Source organism: Lygodium microphyllum, chromosome 25, assembly GCF_053477565.2.
Source record: "Lygodium microphyllum isolate KBCC chromosome 25, Lygodium_microphyllum_v1.1.10, whole genome shotgun sequence".
Classification (NCBI taxonomy): domain Eukaryota; kingdom Viridiplantae; phylum Streptophyta; class Polypodiopsida; order Schizaeales; family Lygodiaceae; genus Lygodium; species Lygodium microphyllum.
Genome location: NC_141159.1, coordinates 107,008,025 through 107,031,325, shown reverse-complemented (window position 1 = coordinate 107,031,325; position 23,301 = coordinate 107,008,025). Strand labels below are relative to the sequence as shown.

The window sequence follows — 23,301 nt, the reverse complement described above, 5'->3', positions numbered from 1 at the left end:
ATAGTATTCTTTGATGATATCTTGGTATTCAGTAAAAATGAGAAAGAGTATTATGAACATCTGTCTTTGGTTTTCAAGTTGTTGAAAGATAAGCAATTGTATGCTAATCTGAAAAAGAGTGAGTTCTTTCAAACAGAAATTGAATATTTAGGTTATATTGTGTCATCAGAAGGTATTAAGATTGACCCTAAGAATATAGAAGCAATAGTAAACTGGCCTATACCTAAAAATGTGCATGAGTTACGTTCTTTTCTAGGTCTTGCTAGTTTTTACAGAAAGTTTGTGCGAAATTTTTCATTACTTAATTTGCCTTTGACTAAGCTTTTAAAGAAAGATATTGTTTATCATTGGTCTGATAATCAACAGAAATCTTTTGATTTATTGAAACATGCATTAACCCATGCTCCTGTATTACAACTACCTGATTTCAATAGACCATTTTTTTTAGTAGTTACTGATGCTAGCAGATCTAAAATAGGAGCCGTACTTATGCAAGATAATCATCCCATAGCCTATTCTAGTTGTAAACTGAAACCATCCAAACTTAAATATTCCACATATGATAAAGAATTATTAACTGTTGTACAAGCTTTAAGAAAATGGAAACATTACTTAATGGGTTCTGAGTTTATGATTAAGACTGGCCAACAAAGTATTAAACATCTTCTTAGTCAACCCAAAATATCTGACCGATATATCGAATGGGTAGCCTTTATTCAGAGTTTTCATCCCCTTATTCAATATCAACCAGGAAAAGAAAATATAGTAGTCGATGCTTTAAGTAGAAGACCAACCATTCATAATATCTTTATCATATCATTTGATTCTCTAACTCCTATGAAAGATACTTATCATCAGGACATTACTTTTCATGCTGATTGGAATAAATTAGTTGAAAATAACTGGATTCCTATTGATTCACTGTCTTATAATGATGGATCCATGTTTTATGAAAAGAGATTATGTGTTACAATCCCATTTAAATCTTTTTATTTAAATGAGATTCATTATCCTCCATATCAAGGTCATAGAGGTATTATATCTACTTTGCGTACATTGACTGAAGATTTTTTTTTGCCACATATGGACACTGATGTATCTAACTTTGTTTCTGAATGTTTAGTTTGTCAAAGAGTTAAGAGACATCATGGTAAACAGTATGGTTTACTAATGCCTTTATCTCTTCCATCAAGACCATGGAAACAGATTTCTATGGACTTTATTACTAGTTTACCTAATACTAAAGCTAACCATGATATGATTTAGACTGTTGTAGACAGGTTTAGTAAACAAGCATATTTCATTCCATACAAGAAAACTTTAACAGCATCTCAAGCAGCACAATTATTTTTGAAAATTGTTTTCACTAATCATGGATTACCAAAGTTATTATTTCTGACCGTGATTCTAGATTTTGTAATAACTTTTGGATTACTTTGTTTGCTAACCTAAGAACAAAGATTGATTTCTCATCTACATTTCATCCTAAAACTAATGGACAAACAGAAGCCACTAACAATACTATTTTAGATCTTTTACATGCTTACACTATTTCTAAACCACAAACATAGGATACACATTTATATTTACTGCAGTTTGCATATAACAATACACCACACACGGCTACAAAGAAAGCACCGTTTGAAGTGATTTATGGTTATAGATTGTCTATACATGTTGCATCTTTATCAAATAGAATTCAGAGTGATAATGATATTGCTAACATACACGCTACTATTTTTTATGAGGTTAAAGACATGATTGCCAAAGCCCAACAATCATATACAAAACAAGCCAATAAGAAAAGACAGGCAATGAATTTCAAAGTTCATGACTATGTTTGGTTAAGAATAAAAAACCGTAGATTACAAAGTGTAGATAAACACCCAGTTGTGAAATTAGCACCTAGATTCTATGGACCATTCAAATCATTCACAAAATCAAGACAATGCATTTAAGTTAGAACTACCACCACACTAGAAAATTCACAACACCTTTCACATTAGTTTATTACGACCCTTTAGAGGCCAATTACCTGTACATGCTGTTTATCAAAACCCACATTTGTCAGATGAAGAGACTGAAATCCTTGAGCCTGAAGCTATCATAGATACTGACTTTATGATCACTAGAACTGGCCGTAGATATTCTAGATATTTGGTCCAGTTTAAAAACCATCCTGTTGAAGAGGCCCAACGGATGCACGCTAAAGACTTAAATGCTTTCCCCATTCTGTTAGCTCCATATTGAGCTAATAGCAATTGAGGACAATTGCTATCCCACCCCGGGGGTATAATGCCACGAGGCATATTTCACGGTGGATTTTGTGCCACAGTGGATTCCGTAAGGTTTTACGGTGGATTCCGTAAACTTTGTTGACCAGGGCTCATACACAAAGTGGATTCTTTGTGCGAGAAGTTGATGGGGACGCCTATCCTTTTCGAGCGTTTCATTAATTTAGTGTGTACATGGGTGATTCCATAGCGGGTGATTCTGCAAAATACATATTAAATTAATAAACGTTTATGAATTTAGAGTGCGCACTCGTAATAAATTAAGGTTAGGATTGATTTCTAACCAGCTGATTTATTTATGTAGCTGAAGACTGCTAGGTATTCACTTTTGTCGGTTTAATTCTATTATTTTACTAACAATTGTGAATGTTTCAATTAATGTGTAGAGATAGTAGCAGTGGCGGAGGAAAGCATTGAAGGATAGTGTGTATTCGAGTTATCACTTATATTTTAATGACCGCATACCTTAGGCATGGCGCCTATATTTTGTCGCGCCTATTTATTAAGGCGTTAGATATTTATTTATTATTTTATATACACATGGATGCACGATTATGATATTTGTATTTGGACATTGTATTGGGTATGCCTGACTCTTTGAGCGCCCGCCCATTAGCTTTATTTCTATTTTGTCCTAAAGCAAACTCAAAAGCCAAAAGCATGCTATTTTGTAATTTGGGCTATTATTTGAGCTTAAAGATGATTAATACATAAAATACATGCTTTGTGGAGCGCTCAGACAAGGTATGGGGGGAAATTGCACCCAATTGGTCTCTTGTTCATGTCGTACATGCTTTCTACCTTGAGTTTTGTGCAAAAAGTAGAGTTCTTTTGTTCTTGGGGACCTTCCGACGCCCACTACGCGAGCATATAGCATCCGATCTGTGCATCAGGAGCTGATCTCCTTATTTTTTTGGGATATTCCTCTGAAGCGAAAGCCTATCGTTTATTCGATCCTTGGACAAACAAGATGATCATTACGTGGGATGTTGTTTTTTACGAGAGGGATATCCTAGGATAGTCCTTCGATGCACACACCTATCGTTCTATTGTAGGAAAACTTCTTTGGTTAATTCACACTAGGCCAGATTTAGCTTACTCAATTAGCATACTCAGTTAGTATTTCACAGCACCTAGAATGTCACATTGGATTGCATGTCTTCGTGTGTTGCGTTATTTGCGGTATACTTTTTCTTATGGCTTGACATATGGTTCTAGTTTATGTTTGCAAGGGTACACTGATTCTGATTGGGCAGGAGATCCTGACACCCGGTGTTCCCATGGCGGCTACCTCTTTACATTGGGCACGACTTCCATTTCTTGGTCTGGCCGTAAGCAAGAGACGGTGGTAGCTTCCACCATTGAGACTAAGTACCGGGCTCTCTTCGATGGCACCACCGAGGCCATCTATTTGAGGAGTTTATTGGTGGCCCTTCATTTTCCATGTGACTCTCCCACAGTTATCTATTGCGACAACCAGAGTGTCATTGCCCTTGCGGGCAATCCGATCATCACACCACGGACACGGCATGTGGGAGTCCACTTTCACTTTTTCAAAGAGCAGGTTGAGCTAGGCACTATTCGCCTAGAGTTTATGCCTTCATCAAATAATTTTGCAGATATCTTGACCAAAGCAGTCAACCGGCCAGTTATTCAGTACCTGCTACCCAGGATCGGCTTGGATACACTCTCCTCTACTTCTTCAGCTTGACGGGGAGAGAGTGCTTCCCTCTTGCTTTCCCTTCCATATTAAGAGGGGGCGGCTCCTACTCTTGATCGTGACAGTGATGATGCTTACAGTTTTTTAGACATTAGATTCACTTATTCTTTTGTATTGTATTATGGACATTTGTAACTTCATCCGCACTATCAGGATGACCTGATTGTAAAAGGCCACTTGGACAAGTGAACACTTTCCCTGCGAGGGCACTGTCCCAGTGGCACTGTTGCATAGCATATTGCATGAGCATGACATCTTACATCTCTCTTTGCATTACCCTATGCATCGGCATTCTGTTCATGTCAACATGCATCTGTGCGCATTTATCCCTTTTCGGTCTTTTGGAGTGGTCGACTCTAGGATCCACCATATTCGTAGCATAACACATGGTAGTTCTCCTAAAGGCTAAAGGCAGTTTCCCTACCCTTGCTTGCTTGCTTGTCTTACTAAGCCCACCGTTTTTTTTGTCTCTCACATATTCAACACATGATTGGCACATACACTCACTTTTATCATCCTTAGGCACTTATCCTCATCAATGCGAGGAATTGGCTTGCTAGTTTTGTGAATAACTTGGGTTTAAAACTCTCTTTATCTTTTCCTATCTGTCACTTAATCGGAGCCTCTCAATGTGCTTTGCCAAGATCTGACATAAACCTGCTAACAACTCCCACTGCATGAGCAATGTCTGGACGAGTAGCAACCATAGCATACATAAGAGAGCCACAAGCTGATGCATAAGGAACTCCCTTCATAGCATTTGCTTCCACGTCATCTTTCAAGCTGTTGGCTTTGCTAAGCTTGAGATAAGGAGATAAGGATATCCCAAAAGGCTTAGCTTCAACCATGTTAAATCTGTCCAATACCTTTCCAATGTACTTTTCTTGAGATAAAAACAGCAATTTCTGCATTCTATCTCTACGAATCCTCATGCCCAAAATATGCTCTGCATTCCCCAAATCTTTTATGGAGAAGGCTGATTTCAGCTGATTTTTGAAAGCATCCAAGCTAGTCTTCCTTTTCGAGCTAGTAACATATCATTCACATACAAAACAAGTATGATGGGGCTGCCATCTGTATCTTCTTTAATGTACAAGCAATGATCTGCATGGCTGCATGTAAACTCATGAGATAGCATAAAGGTGTCAAACTTTTTGTACCACTGCCGTGGTGCTTGCTTCAGCTCATACAGGCTGCCTTTTAGTTTACACACCATTTGCTCTTTTCCAGGAACTACAAAGCCCTCATGCTATTTCATGTAGATTTCCTTATCAATGTCACCATGCAAGAAAGCTGTTTTTACATCCATTTGATATAGCTCTAAATCTAAAACAACAGTGAGAGCAAGAAGCACACGTAGAGTGGTCATCTTCATAACAAGTGAAAAGACCTCTTGGAAGTCAAACCCTTCCTTTTGTGCATACCCTTTGGCAACTAATCTTGCCTTGTACTAGGGTTTCCCATCAACTGTCTTTACTTTGTACACCCATTTGTTTGGAAGTGGCTTCCTTTCCTTAGGCAATGACACAAGATCCCAAGTATCATTTGCATATAGAGACTTAATCTCTTCCTGCATAGCAAACTCCCACTTACTGCTGAACTCACATGACTTGGCCTCTTTGTATGTAAGAGGCTCACCCTCATCTATAAGTAAAACATAATGCAAGGAGTCAAGCCAATGTGGTTGCCTTCTTACGCATGTAGACCTGCATACCCAATGATCAACATTTTCAGGAATTGGGTCTACATCTGGAGGTATATTATTTTCAGCATTTATTGGCTGCTGTAAGCCATTTTCAGCATGTTATTCATGCTGTACATCACCTTCATTTTCATTTCCAACACCTGCATTTCGCAAAGGCTTTTGCTGGACGTGCTATCTATTCACTTGGCGATCTTTATTCCGGCTATGACCAGTTCCAACTTGCCCAGAGTAGAGATTTGACTACGATGAAGACACCTTCAAGCCTTATCCGGATGTGTATGCTTCCGCAGGGAGCTACTAATTCACTTGCTCATATGATGAATGGGATGAACAAGGTCTTACAAGATTTTATTCCACAACTTACCATGCCTTTCATTGATGATCTGCCTATCAAGGGTTGTTTGGAGAAAGAGAAAGATGAGACTTTAGATGATCATGGATACATGTACTTTGTGGCCGCGCATATCAGAGATGTTGAGAGGATTATTTGCAAGCTAGAGGAAGTGAATTTGACCTTGTCGGGGCTGAAGTTTATTTTTGGTACCAGAGAGGTTTTGATTGTTAGACATATGTGTGGTTATTATGGCGGAAGGCCTTCCCCTGCAAAGGTTGATGCCATAGAGAAGATTGCGGAGACTTGCTCTTCTACTTCGGAGGTTTGTAGGTTTCTTCGAGCTTGTGTATTTTATCTTATTTGGATTCCTCATTTGGCTCATATTGCAATTGATCTCTACCAGCTCTTGAGGAAAGGGTAGCGTTTTTCCCGAGACATGAGACACACTAGAGCTATGAAGAAGCTGAAGAGATTGTTGAGAGCTGCTCCGCCTCTTCCAAAAGCAAATTATGAGTGTGGGAGACCTATTGTACTCACTGTTGATACTAATCCTATTGGCATTGGATGGGTTGTTGGCCAGGACGATGCAAATGGGAATAAGTATGCCATTCGGTTTGGGACGAAAGTCCTAAACGAGCGGCAGCGTAGGTATCCACAAATGAAGAGGGAGCTCTTGGGAGTTGTCAAGGCTCTTAAGAATGATAAAGAGTACTTCATTGGTGCTACTGTGGTGGTCGAGACTGATTGCTTGCCTCTTCTAGGTACGATCACGAGTTGTTCTATTCCAGACATTGCCATGCTTAGGTGGATTGGATACATAAAATCCATGAATCCTGAGTTCAAGCACATAGCAAGTAAAGACAACCCAGTAGCCGATATGCTTTTATGAGCGAGGTATGATGATATGGATTCTTCTTGCACTAATGATGTTGATGATGGGGCTGATCTTTCAGCCATGCATGCTAATCATACTTGTCATATGTCTGCTTTGGAGAGCTTTGATGAGTCTTTGTATACAAGAGAGTATTTGCAGATTAGCCATTATTTGAGTACCATGTCTAGACAAGATGGATGGACTGATGCGGACCTCAAGAAGATCAGGAGGAAAGCTTATGGTTTCTTCTTGTGGAATGGGCTGCTTTGAAAGCATCCACGAAAGCGAGGAGGACAGCCATTGAGAGTTGTATGTAATAGAGCTTCACAAGTGCGAATCATGAGAGAGTTTCATGAAAGTCTTTGGGCAGGACATAGAGTTGTTTGGGCGACTTATGAGAAGATAAGAGAGCGCTACTGGTGGAGAGGCCTTATTCCCTTGTATCACATTCACTCCATGATTTAGAACTTCATCATTCCATTCATCAGAGTTTCTTCTCTCTTCTCTTCTATTCTTCATGTTTGCCGAGTTCACTCCGTGTTCCTCCCCACAAACCCTATTGTCTTGCTAGTATGTCATCTTTTGACATGGTATCAAAGCTGGATCTGCTCAAACAGCGGCAAAGATCCTTGGTGGCGGGTTCGGCATTCACTTCTCTTCTTCTTCCACTGCACCAATATCTCGTTTTTGCAAGTTTCAGGTGTTTTCAGCTTGCTGCCCACACCCCTTTCGCAGAGGACATTGGAGCTATCCCTTGCTGTCATCTACAATCTGGTGCCTGTTTCCAGCCTTCCACCCGCAGTTTGCAGCTGTTTACAGCAAAGCCACTGTTGCTGATCACTCTCCATTCAAAAAACAATCTCGTTTTTGCAGATTTCAAGTATTTCAGCTTGCTGCCCACACCCTGGACATGTAGGACATCGCGGTCCAAGCTGGCCATGTAAAGAAAATACCCTAACACAGAAGCATAAACAGAAACCGTACGACAAAGCACGGACTGATAAAAGAACACAGTTAGGGTTAGGGTTAGGGTAACTCGGAGACAATGAACACAGTTAATAAATGAAATGATATGACTACTAATAATACGATGCTCATGCAGCAAACACACTATGAAGTGAATGAATATTGAACCTCGAACTCCTGTATCTCAAGGATCAAGGCAGGAGTAATGAGCAGGAGAGTGTGTCGTACTCCGAACGGATCCCGAATCGCAGCAAGGCAGCCTCCGGATGTTGAACACCACCAAGCGCAACAGTGAGAAGCTGGATCTGATGCAGACAGCAATGAGGAGAGAGAAAGACTAAAAATGCAGGCAGGACAGCCTGAAGGAGAGAGAAAGACTAAAAAGCAGGCAGCAGGTGAGAGAAAGACTAAAAACGCAGGCAGGATGGCTTGCAGGAGAGAGAAAGACTAAAAACGCAGGCATGACAGCTTGCAGGAGAAAAACTGCAACGACTGCAGGAGAGAGCAAACTGTCAGGGCAGCAACTGGGACCTGCAAACGCAGTAGTTTGCTCACGTGGCAAGCTGTACGACAGCAGTGCAGATGATCAGCAGACAATCGCCAGACAAAAGCAGCAGCAATCAACGTATGGAGGGCTGGAAACAAGCGCCAGGCTATAGAGAACAATGATGGACAGCAAGGGCTGAGATGTCCTCTGCAAACAGGGTGTGGGCAGCAAGCTGATAACACCTGAAACCTGCAAAAACGAGATTAGGGGATGAGTGGAGGGCTGGCTACCAATTTATAGAAAATTAGGGTTCTAGATCCTCTCCCACTTAACTCTCTCAATCCGCTCCCCGTTTTAGGGTTTTGGCTAAAATAAGCTTAAAATAAGCATGTTTTGGGGCTGTTTAAGTGGCTAAGAGCAATTCTTAACACAACAGGCCATTGCTGTCTACAACAGTTTGGCGCCTATTTCCAACCTACCACATACTATTCAGAGCTAATTTCAGCATGCTGACTGCTACTGTTGGTTTTTCTTGCGTTTTAATTCTTTCTCTCTCCTGCGTTGTCGTCTACATCAGATCCAGCCTTCCTTGGCTACGTTTGCCCACAAAGATCCTCCTCATCAGAGAAGACAAAGACCAGTGGCGGATTTGGCATCAACATTCGATTTCTCTATCATTTCCGCTACACATTGGGAGATATCATTTTTCTCCCTCCCACCCTCCCTTCTCCAGTTTGCCACACGGGTACCATGGCGTCTCCACCAACAAATTGTCCTTCTACTGGGTGCTACTACTTCGGCACGAACAATCATCCCACCGAAGACTGTCGACATCGACCTTTGCTCCCCACCCCTCCGGAGTATATGCGTCTTCCACCAAGCACTCCTTGTGCCACCTCTCCTTTCTGGGCCACAGAGATTGTTCCACATCGGCTATCAGAATATTATGCTCAAGGCAATAAGCCGCAACCGACATGCGCTAAGTCCTTTCGAGCACATGGAGGCTCTAAGACCTTACAAGGCAATAAGCCCTCCTAGAGACCATCCCACTGCGTGGAGGTTTCCCCCACCCACTTCCGGGTACAAAGGCTTCCACGGCCCACATCTCCTCCACGGTCCACTCTCTTCGAAGCCCGTGGCTGTTCCCCACCCTTGGCTCATCTTGAGCCTCCTTCCCCGCCCTCTTCCACTCAAGTTCGAGAGGCCACTTTTGGGTGCTTTCCAGCTTCTTCTTCCGAGCCCCAAATACCTTCTTTGGTACAACCGGGGGCACTTCCTTCGTCATCAAATGCTTCGCAGCCCGTGAGCCATGAGTGGTTGGATTCCCTTTCTCTCTCAGACTGGGATTCAAAGGGGGATTTTCTTACTTCACCCTCAGAGGGGGCTTCCACTTCTTTGGCTTCAGAGGGGGCTCCTACTTCTACTCCTTCAAATTTAGAGAGGGACCCTATGTACCATGAAGTTCATCTCACACCACCACCTTTCACTTTCGAGGAGTGGCTCTCCTTTGAGCAGTCCTTTCCTATACTCATACCCACAATCTAGAGGATCTACCTGTCAGAAGTGGTGCAGCAATGGAAGCGTAAAGAATATGCTGAAATAAATGCTGAAACACAAGACAGAAGAAAGAAAGAATGAATGAATGAACACAGTAGACAGATGAGAACTCAGATGTATGCTCGGGAAATGGAATCCATATCGAACACGAGACAGCAGCATACAACGGTGAGTCACTGGCTGCGTGGGCTCCTCAGCACCGGCTCCTCTCTCCCAGAAGGATCTCCACTGATGGATGAAGTACTAAAGACTGTGGAGGAGGAGCCCTATAAATAGCCACAAAAGTGGGGAGCATAAAATGCAGGTCGGCCAGTATTTAATGCTGGTCGGCCAGCAATAAATGCTAAAAATACATCATAAATGGCCACAAAAATGTGCCATAAAATACTCCATAAAATGCTACATAAAATGCCCAGCCTCTGCACACAGACTCACACCATGAGCTGACTAATATCTGCTAACACCCTCTCTCAGATCATGTGTGATCTGATACAATAAAATAGTACAATGATGGAGAATCATAAACTACACAACAAAGAAACACCAGAAGGACCATGGATGTCCAAGCGGTGAGTGGCCAGCCCACCACCAAGATGCCTCGGAGAGTATCTGATGTTGATGTCGATCATACCAACAACACCTGAAAATAGAGAAGAGTCATAGCAGCTCTCTGTGTAATGTCACCTATGTCACTCAGGACAGACAAAGCCAATCTGCCAAACATGTCTCTGAACATGTGACCATGGATTCCCGGCCTTTGGCCAAACCACCAAAGTGTCCCCTCATGTGAGCTCCAGACGAAAGCCTCTCGCTCTCTGTCAAGAAGAACAGCTCATCATGAACCCAGAAATCAACACCAGTCTCTAGGATTTCACTGCCAGATACCGTCGATGTGTCAGGGACATCCCTCTCTGGATCCTGTGCATCGATATCAAAATATAGATGAGGCACTGCAGCCCCACCAACACCCGCTCACACTCCCTCTCTGGCACAAGAGAGTCGTGAGGGATGACCGCATCACCACCACTAGAAAGCAGCCAAGGAAGGGGCAACCAAGCCCTTCCCGCGATCAGAAGAAGAGGATCCCTTCCGTGCCTTGGACTTCTCCTTGGTCGGAGGATCGGAGTCGAAGTCTGATGAAGGAGAGGACTCATCAGTAGAGTCAGCATCCCGCTTCGTCTTCTACTCCTTCTTCCTGGAAGTCGCTAACTTCTTACAGTCCTTCCGCAAATGTCCCTTCTTGCCACAGTGGTAACACTGGGCCTTTGACTTCTTCTTCCCGTCACCCCTCTCTGAAGCTACATAAGCCTCACCTCCATAATGTGCCGGAAGCCGCCCCTGTAATCTCAAGGATGCCTCATGCTCAAGAAGCATCGAGGTCATATGTGTAAAACTGACAAGAGTCAATGATGTCTGTGCCCGCAAAGCATTGGCCACTCCATCAAACTCCGGGGTGAGCTTGTAGAGGACCGTCCCGACAAGATGCACCTCGGAAAGAGCAGATTGCATGTGCCGAAGCTGGTCCTGTACCTGCGTAACACGAAGAAGAAAAGACTGAATAGTATCTTTCGGCTCAAACTTCATCTGCTGGAGCTGGCCATAAAGTGTGACGGCCCGCATGGTGGAAGGTGCCTCGTACATCTGCTGCAACTTCTGCCATACTTCAGGAGATGTCCTACAGGAGGTAACCGCCGGTAAGACCGCTTTAGAAATACACCGAAGCAACGCCGAGTAAGCACGGGCATCGTCCGAGTCCCATGTGAGCACCGCTTCCTCATGGTTGTCCTCATCAAAGTCTTCAGGAAGAGGAAAAAGGACGGAGAGGTCGAGCAAGAGCTCCACAGACGATGTACCATAGCCGCTTCTGCACAAACCAAGCTTTCATGACAGCACTCCATGTGAGATAATCAGGTCCATGTAACTTATCTTCACTTGAGGTGCACGGAGGGGCCATATGGAGGAGGTAGAAAAGAGAAGTAGAAGAAAAGAAGGTCGTTTGGAGAGTGAGCACAGCCAAAACGCAACCAAAAACACCAAAAATAGTGAGTTCACATGCAATATAACCCAAAGGCTGACCAAAATAAGCCAAAAGCTGCTGCACAAAGTGAAAAAATCAGGTTAAAACTGTCAAAAACAGCAAAAACGGCCTGAATAATCAGAAAAACAGCCAAAAATAATGCTGTAAACAGCAAAACGCAGGCTGCAAACTGAAGAAACAGGGGCTAAAGACTGTTGCCAGCAGTTTGATGAAGGAAACACGGGCAGCAAAGAGTGGAACAGCAGTAAACGCAAATCTGTCCAGAAAAACGCAAAACGCAAATGCTGAAACACTGTCGCCAGCAGCAAATCAGCAGTTGCCAGCAGGAAGGACAGCTGCCTGATCAGCAAGAAGGGTGTAAGTCCTGAAATCAGCAAGAAAACACATCACAAATAGGTTGCAGCCTGAAATCTGATACCATGTCAGAAGTGGTGCAGCAATGGAAGCGTAAAGAATATGCTGAAATAAATGCTGAAACACAAGACAGAAGAAAGAAAGAAAGAATGAATGAACACAGTAGACAGATGAGAACTCAGATGTACGCTCGGGAAATGGAATCCATATCGAACACGAGACAACAGCATACAACGGTGAGTCACTGGCTGCGTGGGCTCCTCAGCACCGGCTCCTCTCTCCCAGAAGGATCTCCACTGATGGATGAAGTACTAAAGACTGTGGAGGAGGAGCCCTATAAATAGCCACAAAAGTGGGGAGCATAAAATGCAGGTCGGCCAGCATTTAATGCTGGTCGGCCAGCAATAAATGCTTAAAATACATCATAAATGGCCACAAAAATGTGCCATAAAATACTGCATAAAATGCTACATAAAATGCCTAGCCTCTGCACACAGACTCACACCATGAGCTGACTAATATCTGCTAACACTACCTAGATCGGGGCCCTTGGGTCTTCAGCAGCGACTTGGTGGCTAGGCCTTCGTATTCCTTCCAGCATGTAGTCACGGAGCTATTGGCTTCTCTCCCGAGGTTGAGTTTCGGTTCTACAACTCATCCAATCTCCTGACTATCTTCAAAGGTCTCCTTTCAAGTAGTATTCTCAGGTTACAGGGTGGATCTTCTTCGTCCCTTGGTCAACATGGAGCCAACTCCTGAGATCGAGTACCGGCATATCCTTATGGTTCTCGGTACCACACTGAGTCTAACATTTCTCCTATGCATTGCATGTTTTCATCATTTTTGTACTAGGGCGCTTGGGCAAGGCCCATGAGGGACACTGTCCAAGATGCACCTGTTGCATGAGCATTCTTCAGCATGTAGCATTGTATCTCCACCTCACTCTTCTCTTGTTCCCCCTTTTGAGCCTAAGAGGGGGTATTGAGAAACCCTTCACTCGCAATTTGCGTTTTTGTATTTCTACATTTTGCGTTTAGGGTTTGCAGCCCCAAAAAGGGGCACCATCCTAGACTGACTATGCCTATTTATAGGCCACTCTCATTCATTCCTTACGGCTAATTCATTCAATGAGTCACCTCTTCTTTCCAGCCTCTCCACTACCCTCACAACCCTTCAAGAGGACATTGCGGTTTGTGGTTGGTGGCTGTCTTCATCATCTTCCTTGTGCTATGGCAACCTTATTCCCTTGTATCACATTCACTCCATGATTCAGAACTTCATCATTCCATTCATTAGAGATTCTTCTCTCTTCTCTTCTCTTCTCCATGTTTGCCGAGTTCACTCTGCGTTTCTCCCCGCAAACCCTATTGTCTCGCTAGTACGTCATCTTTTGACACTTCTTCATTCCCTTTCTGCAATCGTAAAGGCAAGGAGGAAAGGGGACACTGATTAGAAACAATAGAGCAAAAGATAATCTGCAATTGTCAAGCCATATGACATAGGGTGGCAGACTGCTATCTATTGAAGAAGAACGTGACATACAAGAGGAGCATCAGGCGAATGCCAAACGGGCAATTTACCAGGTTTGCGCAGCTTTCGAAGACATCTAACCAGAGGAGAGTAGCAGTGCATAATTAGAGTGGGATCTTTCCTTGCATGAAGCCAGCACTATAGAAGGCTGGTCGTCACCTTTAAATTGCAATCATCGACATGAAAAGGAATTGATGATGTCTTGATCAAAAGGGAGGGCCAGTGTATCAACATGAATGAAGGAAGAGGCCGCTTTTGTGCGTGCTAAAGCTAGGTGTTCAATACTGACCAGTCTGATTCGAACCCTTCCCCTAATCGACAAAGCCTAAGGGTCAACCGACACATGCAGGGTGCCATCGTGATCATGGCCTATTGTGTTCACAAGACCTATAATTTCATGCCAGAGAGCCTAGTGCAAGGACAAGGTGGAGATACTTGAAAGGATGGGAGCTCTTTGAATGAGCTCATTTTTTTGCTCTTAGTTTGGGGGATTTGTCTTGTTCATATCTAAAAGGCACGCTTCAAGTTTACTACTATGGGTGTACATCAAGAAAGAATCTTGAATTCATAATAGCTACATTGATGAGGCCGTTAAGATGGAAAGCCAAAGGCATCAAGGAGCTACTAAAGAAAGCTTTGAAGGCTAGTTCATCAAGGCAACTACAAGGGAACATAGATAAATCAATAGGAAGATTGATGTCGCCTGTATTGTGAAGCTATGCCAACAAAATATATTTGCACACACCTTGAACTCTTCATACCTAAACATGAACAAACTCATCTAAGCTGAAATGATGTATTGTGAAGATTGTATTCCTTGTATCCCCACTTCGTCTTACCTTGCCCACATATGTATTTGATTGAATGTGAATCCTAACCATTCTTCTTACTCCATGTATTTGCCTTGAGTTGAGTACTCTTCATAATCCTTTGCTCCCATCTCGTAAAGCGTCCCTGCAACGAACGACTTTCATGAACTTCCGCGCGTATTCCGTGCGACAACGTTGCAACAACAAGAGTTACATTGCTTTAACCATTGATGTGGTGAACTACAAGACGAAGGATAACTTGGTATATTTGTGTATGAAGACTCTTCCTCGGCCCATTCTTCAATGGCACTCTAGATCCCTGAGCCTTATGCCCCATCCAGGATTTGAGAGGGGGTGTTAGAGATTTATTCATCCCTTGGACAAGCATTCACAATTTATTGTTGTACAATTGGCACAAGCACAACTACACATTTCTTGATTATAGGTTAGATAGTTTTTTGCAGTCGTCTGGTGATTTCCAACATTGTCACATAGGTAGGCTGACCATGCAAGCTGGGTAGATGCCATGTGACATAGGCGATACGGTGAATTATAATTTATTCATTATTTATTACTGCAATTCATTATTTGCAGCAATAACCCGATATAAAGTAGCCAATCTATCACCTAATCATTTTTATAATTATTTTATGCCTTCTTATAGGCTGGCCAGCCTTCAATCACATTCACTTGCCTTTTCAAGTGGAGAGAGAGATTGTCTCGCAAAGATACATTTGATAGCCCATGGACATATCTACCATCTTCATTTCAGCATTCATTCATTGCCAATTTCTGCATTTTAACATCTCTTTTCTCTCTCCCTCTTCTCACCGTGTTCATTTAGTACGGTCATACACTTCCACATTTGTTGCACTCTAACATGCCCTTCCAAATTTATCTCAATCACTTTGGAATTCCCGTTGGACCTTGGGGCAAGTCCAACTATTGATGAATTCATTGGTCTCACAGATCCAATAGCCACATATCCTCTTTCTATTGATCCCACAACTCCAACAGCCACAAATCCTATTAAATCTTCTTATTAATTCACAAACACAATCATAAAGGCAACATATCCAAGAAAGGAATGTAACCTTTTCCAATCAATAAACAAGTTCAACTAATGTAGCACTCTTAACTAAAGTAAAAATAAGTAGATATGAAATAAACAACTCAAACCCAATTATCACATCTCGGTATAATATGATTTACATCCTTAATGCCATCTTCTGAGTCCACTGTTGGAGCGTCTTCCTTGAATTCTCTTGAAGTGCCCTTTTTAACAACCGCCTTTCCTTCACAACCTCTCTTAAGGGCCATTGTTTGGAGTAAATTTGATAGAGCTTCCACACAATTGTGGAAAAGAGTGAAAAAGCTAGATGGATTTCAACAAAGTTTCCATATGATTATAGATAAGAGAGAAAAAGCTCAACAAATTTTAGCAAAGCTTCTACACGATTATGGAGAAGAGAGAAAAAGCTCGATGAATTTCAACAGAACTTCCACACACATATGAAGAAGAGAGGAAAGCTCGGCAAATTTTAGCACAACTTCCATGCAGGTGTGGAAAAGAGAAAAGAGTTTTGTGGATTTCAACAAAGCTCTCATGCATGTGTGGACAAGAGAGAAAGAGCTAGGTGGAGTTTGGCAAAGCTCCCTCCTGATTATAGAAGAGAGGGAAAAAGCTAAGCTTTACCTATACCCATGGAGTTGTCTCCTCCTCCAAGAGAGTTATGTGTCCCTAGGGCTACCCATGTGCTATTTATATAGATTGCCAACCAGGGGCCGGGGAGGGCCGCGGGGGGGCGTTTGTCTGCTTTTGCCTTAAACTTGAAGAAAGCTAAATTGAGTGCTTTTTAAGAGATTTGACTCAAATTAATGACTCCAAAACATTTTCTTGTTAGTTTTTTATTCTTCTTCCACACACAATACAATGTACTCAAAGTATACATAAGATATAATATAAAGGAAAGTGACCTACTAAGTCAAATAGTGCATAACTGACTATACTAATCAATTGTGGCATTTTAACTATGTCAATTATAGGTGAGTGCAATCAACTAAATATAATAAGTGATAGGTTAGTGGCCATATAAAGATTATAATAAACATTGACATGCTAAGTATAGATGTGCAGATCCATCTAGCTAGGCACTCCATCACACATATTGAGCTTGCCATCTCAATAAAGAATTGGGTAAGCTCTTTGTGAGATAATGTGGTAAAAGAAGATTTAGAGTTACAAGATGAATATGTTCTTATTGTTGTCAACGTGAGTTACTACCTTATGGAAAGAAACCTACAAAAATATCCACATTCTATCTCTTACCAGTGATGACTTGATGTGATTAAAGCAAGATTAATTTGAGGACTTAATTACGATCACTCCTAAGCAACAGTCTACTTTGAAGAAGTGGAGGGCTAAGTAGGGTTTCGCAACCATGCCTAAGCAATAGTTTGCTTGGATGAAGTGGAGGGCTAACAATCGAGAGCGATTCTTATGCTTTCCTCATGAGAATGTGATTTGGGTCTAAAGGATCTGATAGGGCATGTATAGTCCGATATTTTACCTAGCTTCAACACCCCCAAACATTATTATTCTTGAAAAACAAGCAACATCCTTGATTACTTTTATCGATAAATATTACAAGACAAAATACCTGAATGAGGAGAGAAGAGATACAATAGCTTTAGGAGAAGAACTGCTACAACAAGATGACCACAAACAACAAGAAGGAGAAAAGAAGACTGAAAACAATAATGGGAAGCACAATAGGCAGCAACATGCACGTCTAAAAGGGAGAGAAGTTGACCAAGCTAGTGTCCTTATTGAGCTGACCTGCTACCAACCAGCACAAATGGGCTGACTGCCGGAATGATGATCCACAGACTTTCCTGTGGGTTGTGTGCCAAGGTGATTGCACTAAACCTGCTCTCAAAATTAGCTATAAAGGCACTAATATTGTCTTCTCCAAGCCCATGGCAACATCCAGTATCAATTTGTTTGGGAGCAGTTTTTTATCAAGTTAAAGCTAAGAGAATCAAAGATTGTTCCATTGCCCTCCATCCCTCAATATATGTGCTTCTTGATGATTCAACCGCACCACCTTGTGAGCCCATCACTAAGTCAATAAGGGCCATAAGTCTTGTTATCCTTATTTGCTAGTTTTATCTCCTTTTTCAACAATATCATTAGCAATGCACTCCACACAAAGTGTAGTAGTTGACTCCACCATTCTATACATCTATTAGATTTTGTCTAATTCTAAGGAATTAAAGCAAAGCTTTCCCTCAAAATGCATTTCTCAGTCTTGTTTATAAATCATAGATACACAAAAGTCCTTGACACTCCACTTTACGACCATTTCACAAGTTCCATTTTCATTTCCATTCCTGTTTCCATTTTCACCTTTCTGATCCCTATAGTTGGAACCAAGGATCCACATAGTTGTCTTGTTACTAAGTCATGACTTTGGTGATATCCACTAATAGCCTGTTTAGGGATGAAATTTTTCAAAACTTGTTACTTCCAATCACAGCTTTCCACCTTGATGCATCCACAACTTAATATGCAAAGGAAATTTAGAAAGGGCAGATGCGGAAATAAAACAAACATAAATGTATTGAATGTTGTATAAAAGTGTGTTATTGGATACCGACCTCCACAATACGGTTATACACATTAAGATAACGGGAGTAACATAGCTCCTCCTGCAAGGGAATCGATAACACCTTAGATACAAGCTGTGCTTATGCAAAGAATCATTAGAAAAATGTGAAGCGGTAAGTGCAGCTGTGAAAAAATGTCACCTTCACAATGCAGAACTCGTTTTTCTGGTGAGCCTCATCAGAAGGCATGGGACTCGAGGCAGGCACCGCTAGTGTATGCAAACATAGGACAATGAACGATCTCGCATCGTTAAGAGAACTTTGCACATGAAAAAAGAGTAATACCTGTTCGAGAAGAAGCAGATTCGCTCGAAAAATGCAATCTCTGCAACTGAAAAGGAAACCTAAAACAATCAAACCTGATTTTACAATGAGAGATCCTGAAATAGACAAGCCACGGACGATGTGCCTGGTAACTGAACTTTGCTACTATGACGCTAAGATGCATGCAACCACAGCCAGTGTGCCTTTAAGCAATGAAGACGATCTATATTTCTGTTTCCATATGATCTAAATTCAACACAACGACATGAAAATACCTTGAATGCAGCTTCGGGATAGCCCTTGGCACTGCTGGCGATGGCGGTAAAATGAGGAAGATGAAGCATCGATAGAAGTGCAGGCCGCAACTCGTGAGACGACTCACGTCTATGAACACGTACCGAACTTTTTTCTACGATCTAGTCGTGTCATGCTAATTGTAAAAATCGGGGAAAAATAAAACTTCGATTGAATGACCATTTTACTTACACTTGTGATCCACAATCTTAGACGCGAATAAGTAGTTGAATTGAATAAGTAGGAGTTGGTTACAAGTACACACTCAAGTCCCCCGGTGGCCCCCGACTCCGGTCGAGAATTATGAGGTAGTGCTTTTTTGACTTGTCCAAGTTGGGCCAATGACTCAAAACGGTTGAAAATTACAAAGTAGTGCCTTTTTTACTTGTCCAAGTTGGCCCAAAGATTGAAACTTGTCCTCTTGCCAAAAGGGATCCAACGTGGTGCTAGAAAAGGTTTCTTTGCTGCAAGCCTCCCAGATTGCCTTGAAAGTGAGGACCCAATAGACCTAAAACTGAAATAGCTGGTCCAACCCACCACGGTCTTGAAGCCCCAATACGCAAATTCTTGCCTGGTCCTAGGAGCTACCTATTAGGTTGAAGTGTTTGGCAAAGCTTTGTCAAACATGCTTAGAGAAGTATCCCTCCCAAAATAGGTGGCCTGATGTTTCATCCTCTCTATATCTGCAACAAAATATAGGCAGCCCTCTTTTCCTTAACTTCTTGCTGGCCATGATTGCTCCTATGATGATTCTCCAAAGGAAAATGTGGTCCTTGAGAGGAAGAGTTGGGCGCCAATTGCTTTCTAGTGCAATCTTCCACTAATCTTCATTGGCTATTTCCCTCCGGGTGCTCCAAGATGGATACCCGAGCATCTCCTTTCCTTATAGATTTTAGTAACGTCCGTGGTGTTGAGGAGGGAAACAACACTTTTCTTTTTGTATTTCCAAAATGGGAACCCTATGTAGCCTTTAGTAATGACCCAAGCCCCTAGCTTGTGCACAACCATGTCCCATGCAATCTTTTTTGCATGTGTGAGCTACTTCCTGGCTTTTCTCTTCAAATGCTAGTATCCTTCCTTCTTCATTAAGCTAATGGGACACTCGGTTTTCCTACTTAGATGCATTCCCCTTCTTCCAATTATCCTTGCTAGAGAGGGATTGATAGCCCAAGACCAATAGACAATATCTCCCTTCTCAATCATGTTCATGGTGGCAAGCTCCCACAAGATTTCCTACAGTAGTGCTACCCAAGAGAAGACTATGTCAATGATGATGTCACTCCTCTTAATGCATGTGATTGTTTGAGTTGTGAGTAAATGCCGACATAAAGGGAATTGAAGCTTACTCTGCGCTTGTAGATCATGCTAATGAGAGCTATTGGCCTTCAATGTGAGAACTTAATGCAAAATCTTTGCTTTGGTATGAGGCACAATATGCTTCTTTTCCATGAGGTAGGAATGGAGCTCATGCTCCAACACTCATTAATCTTTGCTATGACCCCTTGCCCAATGAGGTTCCAATGATCATTCATAATCTTAGAATTAGAAAAGACCTGTAAATGTTCACATTGAAGTATTTTGTATTGACTCTCAAAAATGTGTTTCATGAACACTGAAGGGAAGCAAAAAATCAAACTTTAGTAGAGAGCCAAGAAATTCATTTGAAATGCACATTTTAGGATAGCAATTTTATTTATTAGGTAGATACATTCATAAAGACACTACTCAAATCCCTTTGTACAAGGGTTCAAAAGTGATGGTCCCCACAACCCAAAGGGACATTACACTAAATACCATGTGTGATACATTGACCTATCAAATATACATTCAATGGTCAATTTTAGCCACACACTAGAGAAAGTCTACATGCAACAATCTATTTAGTATATTAGTGTGTGACTCATTTTATAAGCTTCAGCTACGCTTTTCTATATGCACAGCTTTGATCTCTTATGTTTCTTATGTACTATGAGGCTACTATGTTCTTTTTTCTTACAATATTGGGGTTCAAAAGGATATGTAGCAAGGAATATATGCATTTATAGGAGGCAATGATAGAACTTGTGCTCCTCATGGGTTACCAAACATAGTGACTAGCACCATATGTTCAAAGCAAGGATGCCCACTCTCACTTACATTATTTGAGTTGTACATTGATGAGGTCTTAAATTACATAGATAGATTGGGTGGTTGGCAAGGCTAGGGGGAAACCTTGGCAAAGGTCATGCATAGATTAGGTGGGCTGCTAACAAAACTTGCAAGGGTCACAACACCCATCTTTGTCAAATTGAGCTCATTTTACATTCCCTTGAGGGGTTATATCACCACCTGAATGCCTTGTGGTCGTTCTATCTTGATAGAGAGTTCACAATGAACCTTGGGAAAACCAATTATATATGTTCAAAATGACACAAGTATGAATTACAAGATCCTAGCACCAATTCACATGCATAGAGGAGCCATTGAAGCTAGCGAGATTCCATGTATGAATTGGGGTTTTTACTAGCCTAACAATGGCTCCCACAAATGTTGTACAATATAGTTTTTAACTAGTATTAGCTACATGGCTAGCTAGGATTTAGAAAGACTCTGCACTTCTAGAAGAAGAATTTTCATTGTACATATGCATATAATATACACGCCCCTAACCATAAACAAGCCTTGTAAATGCAACCCGAAGAGACCCTTATGATGTACACGTTTGGAAATGTTGAAGATTGAACTTTTCAAAAGTAAGTTTTGGCTACTACACATACAATTGTGTGCTTTGGTTTGTCATTGGAGTCTCAATTTTGTGAGTAGTATGGAAGTAGAGGATAAGTTTGTGTTGCTCTATTGACTCCCATCAATGGTTCCCTATGATGAAATGGGTGACTAAAGCTAGGTTTAACATAACCACTAGTGCACTTGAGTGTAAACATGCACACATACAATTTTCAAATATTTCAATGCATTTTATTGATAGCTTGAGTGATAACATGCACACATACGATTTTTGAAACTATGAAAATGTGGCTCTTTGTCATCTTGGTTACCTCCTTTGCAACACTTTTTGATACTTTAATTTGGGGGCCAAAACTTTATCACAAAAGGAGGAAGCCATTAGTAGAGTGGGCCAAAGAGTGACTCTAATGATGGTTGGCAACTTATGGAGAGATCATTGTCCCTTATCATAATGGATTAAGTTAATTTATTAAATTTAAAAATGATTAACCCCCAACCAAATTTTTAACAAGGTACAGGGTCAATGGTTACTTTAGCACTACAAGGTACACAACCTATGGGGGATATGCCTACAATATTGTGGTGATGTGTGAAGGTGGAATAAGGATACATGTCTAACATCGATTGGTTGGAACTCCTTTAGTGTGTCTCACACTTGATGACTCGATCAATGATAAGGGGGTTATGATGTAATTGATCCAAGAAGTCATTCTTCATGCAAGCTAGTAGTTGCCCTACCTTTGATATGCCTTGGATGGCATGTGAAGGAAGGGGCTTGGGAGTTAGAGTTAGAGCCAATTGATTGAAGCCATTGAATGTTTCTAACTTGAGGAACCCTAGGTATAACGTTGTATGTCTAGTGCATGTGAAGCATTGCAATGGGATCATGTCATGGTCTACAAACAAGCTCACACACCCAAATTAGAACATGGTTTAGACGTATGTGTGCATGGCTCAAAGCCATTATGCACATGACCAAGGGCACGATTCATAAATATGTGTGCATGGCTCTAACTAAAATTCAAGTATGGCTCTCAAGCTCAATGTAGAGGCCATGGAAAAAGTGGTTATAAGACACCTTGAAAACGATAACTTCTTGAGAATTGAATTAACAATACAACTTATTTTTTATTAAAATCTAAGCATGTGAACCCAACTATATATTCAATAAATAGGTGATAAAAAGGTCTTAGCACATGCACGAACATGCCCAATATCTAAGCCCTATCACTTTTTGTATAAACTTTAATTTTCATTTAATTTGTTTTTTACGTTTAAATGCAATTTTGATTTATTAAAATATTAATATTATTAGAATGCCCCTTGATGTTGATGTGAGGACATTGCAATCAATGTCAATCACTTACAATGATGTTGTTAAAGTGTTGGATGCTTGGCATCTCATTTCACACCCAATGTTAAAGGTGAAGGTGTTGATGAAGGCTCCACTTTGAAGGTGCTTGCATGAAAAGCCCCAAATTTAATAAAGGAAATTGCAAGAAATTTCCATTAAAAGTCAAAAATCCCCAAATACATGTGAAATTTTCATCAATTAATAAGAAGATTAAGGTCAAAACCTCATATTTGCTCACATATGACAAGTGAGGTGGATGATGGGTAGAGCACGATGACACCTAGATGATGTGGCATCACCATGTAGAGGGATGGCACCTAGAAGAGAT

At 41.4% G+C, this 23,301-nt stretch overlaps 1 protein-coding gene across 2 annotated transcripts in view; it reads right to left on the bottom strand.

Moving 5' to 3' along the window:
• The window catches only part of LOC148014593 (uncharacterized), a 47,942-nt gene extending 28,878 nt beyond the window's left edge, over window positions 1-19,064 (bottom strand). Inside the window, exons 1-4 of one of the 2 annotated variants that reach the window (XM_087667076.1) lie at window positions 18,877-19,064; window positions 18,623-18,668; window positions 18,479-18,546; window positions 18,329-18,379 (exon numbers count right to left, since the gene is read on the bottom strand). In XM_087667076.1, coding sequence (XP_087523202.1) covers window positions 18,329-18,379; window positions 18,479-18,546; window positions 18,623-18,668; window positions 18,877-18,945 — 234 coding nt within the window. In that variant the 5' untranslated portion in view covers window positions 18,946-19,064. The remainder of the gene's footprint in view (window positions 1-18,328; window positions 18,380-18,478; window positions 18,547-18,622; window positions 18,669-18,876) is intronic. The other variant, XM_087667075.1, reaches the window with a different exon arrangement.
• Window positions 19,065-23,301: the final 4,237 nt, after the last annotated feature.